The sequence below is a fragment of the Pundamilia nyererei genome, unplaced genomic scaffold, assembly GCF_000239375.1.
Source record: "Pundamilia nyererei isolate P.nyererei 1_Seehausen unplaced genomic scaffold, PunNye1.0 scaffold00010, whole genome shotgun sequence".
Taxonomy (NCBI): Eukaryota; Metazoa; Chordata; class Actinopteri; order Cichliformes; family Cichlidae; genus Pundamilia; species Pundamilia nyererei.
The window spans coordinates 6,256,290-6,260,531 of record NW_005187411.1 but is presented as its reverse complement, the minus strand read 5'-3'; the positions used below and the strand labels follow the sequence as shown (position 1 = coordinate 6,260,531).

General features: G+C 39.5%; 2 protein-coding genes across 3 annotated transcripts in view; one reads left to right on the top strand and one right to left on the bottom strand.

Annotated features, from left to right (window-relative positions):
- The window catches only part of ubr1 (ubiquitin protein ligase E3 component n-recognin 1), a 16,718-nt gene extending 15,473 nt beyond the window's left edge, over positions 1 to 1,245 (bottom strand). Inside the window, exon 1 of the mRNA XM_005724013.2 lies at positions 1,127 to 1,245. Coding sequence (XP_005724070.1) covers positions 1,127 to 1,171 — 45 coding nt within the window. The 5' untranslated portion in view covers positions 1,172 to 1,245. The remainder of the gene's footprint in view (positions 1 to 1,126) is intronic.
- A 7-nt stretch (positions 1,246 to 1,252) lies between these two features.
- Positions 1,253 to 4,219, top strand: atxn3 (ataxin 3). Of its 2 annotated transcripts, none has more exons than XM_013908431.1 (11): positions 1,253 to 1,365; positions 1,874 to 2,038; positions 2,141 to 2,185; positions 2,290 to 2,375; positions 2,458 to 2,524; positions 2,602 to 2,689; positions 2,767 to 2,896; positions 3,034 to 3,197; positions 3,409 to 3,565; positions 3,682 to 3,746; positions 3,858 to 4,219. In XM_013908431.1, the coding sequence occupies exons 1-11, from the start codon at positions 1,342 to 1,344 to the stop codon at positions 3,908 to 3,910; spliced, it is 1,044 nt and encodes a 347-aa protein (XP_013763885.1). In that variant the 5' UTR covers positions 1,253 to 1,341; the 3' UTR covers positions 3,911 to 4,219. The 2 variants fall into 2 exon arrangements, with proteins under 2 accessions (XP_013763885.1, XP_013763884.1); XM_013908430.1 differs by having other exon boundaries at positions 1,257 to 1,365; positions 3,031 to 3,197.
- The last annotated feature ends 23 nt before the right edge of the window (positions 4,220 to 4,242 follow it).

The window sequence follows — 4,242 nt, the reverse complement described above, 5'->3', positions numbered from 1 at the left end:
TGATAAAGCATAGAATAATCTAAATTTATAGGCATAATCTTTCTCTGATTTTCTATAACCATATAACAATAACATTCATTCTTCTGGGCACTGTAATAGTTTCGTCAGAATATCATATAATGTATTGACAGAAAGGATTCTGCCAAAAAATATTTGCCAAAAAATGCCTTCCAGTATTTAAACTGCTGTAAAAGATTTGCTGGCCTTTAGTCTGTCAAACAAATCTCATGAATTATATGAAGTCATTCTGAGTCAGAAAGTATATTCCTGTCACAAGGAATAAACTGCAACGAGTTTTTTACAATTAACTTTTATTTATCTTTTATTCATCCAGGTAAAATTATCATTTAAATTACAAATGTGTAAAAGAGATCTCTTTATACATATTTGGATATAGATAAATAGATATAGATAAGCCCTTCATAAATCCTATTGACTACAGCCTATTTACCAACAGAAACAAGGATATGACATCGGTAATCTGGTGAGCTGTTCTTCAGTATGATTATTCAATGGTACTGGTGCGTGCAGTGCTTTTGCAGTACTACACTCTTAATGTAGTTACTCAGACTGCACAAGGCATCACATTGTTTTCATATTTGTTGGAGTTGATATAATAAGACTGGATAGACAACATTTCTGAAACAAATCCATCGCTGCTGCTGAGCCCAGTTTCTCTTTCACACTGACCGACATGGCCGATGTTAATGATAGACGTAATGCAGCAAGAGCCCGAGGTTTGAAGACAGCCAGGGCGTTGATGCTGCAAAGTGTGTAAACTCATGGCAACTCATGGACAAAAGCGACTACCAAGATATCACAGGATGCAGCAGACGGAGGAAGACACATGCCGTGTTTTCTCTGTCGTTGGTGTCTACTCAGCCAAGTCTATCGAACCACTGACGCAGGGCAATAAAAATATTGCACTTAACCATTGCATTATTGACGGTAGTTAGGCAGCTAGCCTACAGCTAGCCGCAAGTGCTAGCTTGGGAAGTATGATAGCCTTTCGCTGCGCGTTCGAATCGTATTGCTCAGAGGAATTAACACACTACACTTCACTGTTCTGTCCCAGCCTTTCGGTCACTACTGTCAGTTATATTAGTCAACTTAAAAAAAATCATACCTTGCTGAGCTCTAGTCCGTCTAGGTTTTCCTCACTCTCCGCCATATTCCATTTGCCGTAAAGGAGGAGGTGTCGCTAGGAGACTGTTCTTACGACCAGAACCTTTCGCCGATGCTGGTGCTGTATGAGCCCAGCCACTAGACGGCGCCGGTCGAGATTGTTCCGTACACGGCGGGGCTGGAGGTCAGAGTTCAACGTTTGACAGAAAGCTGAACATGGATTCCATATTTCACGAGAAAGTAAGTTAAAAATATATATCTCAAAGTATTCATGGCCACGCTGTTGGTCGTCTTTATTCGGGAATGTTCTGGACTCGTGACTGCACTTTGTTTACCAGGATTATGTAGCTGTTACGATATATGGGGTAATGTTTAGCAGTATTGTTGTCCAGACAGCTAAAATGCTAACTCACTTGCTAATATGAGATGTTGAAAAGTTTCCATTCAGCTTGTAGAATCAACGCAGAAGGCGTCTTTATTTCCGCAGTCGTGTTATTTTTCTCATTTTTAGCAAAAGGATTAACTTAATATAGCAATCTTTTGTTACAGAGGACCAATAAGATCAGTTGTGTATGTTGTTTACGTAGTTTAGCTAGCTCTGTGTTGGTTCCAGTTACTGATGCGAGAACAAATTATGAAATCGATTATTTCACCTTCATAAAGCTACCAAAGTTGTTGCGGACCCCTTAAAATCATACTGCCGGGTGAGTAACAAAACCATTTAACAATACCGATTCTTAATTTGCAGCAAGAGGGCTCCCTTTGCGCCCAGCACTGTCTTAACAACCTGCTACAAGGAGAGTATTTCACTCCTGTGGATCTATCCTCAATTGCTCATCAGCTCGATGAAGAGGAGAGAATGAGGATGGCAGAGGGAGGTATGGCCAGCGAGGAGTACAGGACCTTCTTACAGGTGATTAGAGACAGAGCGGAAAATAAATACCTCATCAGCATATCTATGGATGTTTTGCACAGTTACGTCATTTTTCGTATTGTACTCAATCTATATTTATAGCAACCATCAGGAAACATGGACGACAGTGGGTTCTTTTCCATACAAGTGAGTTTAAAAAATTCACTCTTTATAAGAAAGTATTTCTTTTAATAAGTAAGTCATTTTGTTTTGTTTTTTTGTTTTATGATTGTTTTTTTGGGTTTTTGTAGGTAATTAGCAATGCTCTTCGAGTGTGGGGCTTGGAGCTAATCCTCTTCAACAGCCGCGAGTACCAGAGCCTGATGATAAATCCAATGTAAAGCTCTCAGTTAGGATTATATTATGTAACAGCAAATTTGTATGTACATTTTAAGTTGATTTTGACTTCAATGTTTCAGAAATGAAAAAGCCTTCATTTGCAACTACAAGGAGCACTGGTTCACTATACGCAAACTTGGACAACAGGTACGAGGTACATGTTTTCATGAATGATATTAATGCAGCTTCCTTTACTAAAGTTTTTCATTCTGTTTTCATTCCAGTGGTTTAACTTGAATTCCCTTTTGACTGGACCAGAATTGATATCAGACACCTATCTAGCCCTTTTCCTTGCACAGTTACAACAAGAAGGTATTGAAAAAAAAAAATTTCATTCACTTGTTTAGATGTTGCACTGCAGAAAAGATTACAGCAATTTATTTGTGCAGGGTATTCCATATTTGTGATCCGAGGAAACCTTCCCGAGTGCGAAGCAGAGCAGATTCTTGGAATCATGAGGGTCCAGCAGCAGCAGCGGCCCAGACTAATTGGAGAAGAGGAGGCCCAGACTAGTTCAGGGTATGTATGTGTAGCCTGTGTGGTATGGAGGACCCAGGAGATGCTCATAAAGGAGTCACATACATTTTGTTTTGTACTGCTTAAAAGAAACTTGTGACTTACCTTTGACAACTGATTTAGTTGTTCTCTAACAGTAGCAGGTCAGTTGCTCTGGGCCAATCAGAGATGGCCTTTGGTGTGGAGGATGAAGTTGTGGATGAAGATGAAGAACTGAAGAGAGCTTTAGCACTCAGTAGACAGGACATAGATGTGGAAGATGAAGAAGCTGATCTTCGCAGGGCCATACAGCTCAGTATGCAAGGTACAGTACAGGTCATCTAAAAGTTTAAAAAATGTTGTATTGTTGTAATTGTAGTTTACAAGAAAAGAGACTACAAAATAGCACTGTAAAGTAAAATTTTTATAGTGATAGTTAATTTTTATCTATAAAAAAAAATTCTGGTTAGCACTAACATTGCTTTAAGTAATATGCATGCATATGCAGTATGGATATCTATTTTTCCATATTACAGGAGCAGTTATGAGCAACAAGTCTTCAGAGTGTGGAGTGGGAAATGTAAAATCAGGGAGCCAGGCAGCAGGAAGTGCTGCAAGAGAACAGAGAGAAGGCCAGAATGAGACACTTACAGCTGAGGAACTGAGGAAGAGAAGACAAGCCTACTTCGATCGGTAAGTTTAACTAAAACACTCCTGCAGTGACAACTGCATATCGCACCTTCTTTTCAAAGTATACCGAGAAAGTATTGCATGGATTTTGATATAAGTCCACTGTGTTTACTGTTCAGGCAGCAGCAACAAACTCAGACAAACATTCCTCAACCAAAAGATACTCAACCAACTGGAAGCTCAGGTCAGCAAATCTTTTTTTTTGAATGTAAATATCATACATACTTTGTGATTTATTTAATATTCTACTCAATTTAATGGAATCTAGTAACACAAGCCCACTTGCTTTTACTAGGTTCAGTAAACGCTGGCTCTGAAGGGGACCAACAACCAAAGCCCAGCCAGTGAAGTTGTGGAAGGTTTGCCTGTATTGTTTACCAGCTGCCTGGATTGGCAACCCGGTACAGGGTTAGCTTTTCTCCCTCCTCTAACCTTTTGCACATGCGGACCTGAGGACAGTCAGAAGGCTGACAGTTCACCCCTGGTTAGTTCACTGACTATAAAGGCTATAAAGAAGAGGCAGCACTTAATCCGGCTCAGTGAAGTACTGAGATGGGGAAAAGATTGACGAGACTCATGATGCAGTTAATCCAAGTTTGCAATTGCCTTTTTAACCATGGCGCCTTCTCTTTCTATTGTATACACTTTTGTATTCTTTTTTTGGCTTTTTTTTTTTTTTT

Bases quoted from the DNA above. Each gene is read 5' to 3' on its own strand.
- atxn3 (XM_013908430.1), top strand. From the start codon at position 1,342: ATGGATTCCATATTTCACGAGAAA. The intron at 2,039-2,140 runs GTGATTAGAGAC...CTATATTTATAG, and splicing joins AGTACAGGACCTTCTTACAG to CAACCATCAGGAAACATGGA. The intron at 2,690-2,766 runs GTATTGAAAAAA...TTATTTGTGCAG, and splicing joins TGCACAGTTACAACAAGAAG to GGTATTCCATATTTGTGATC.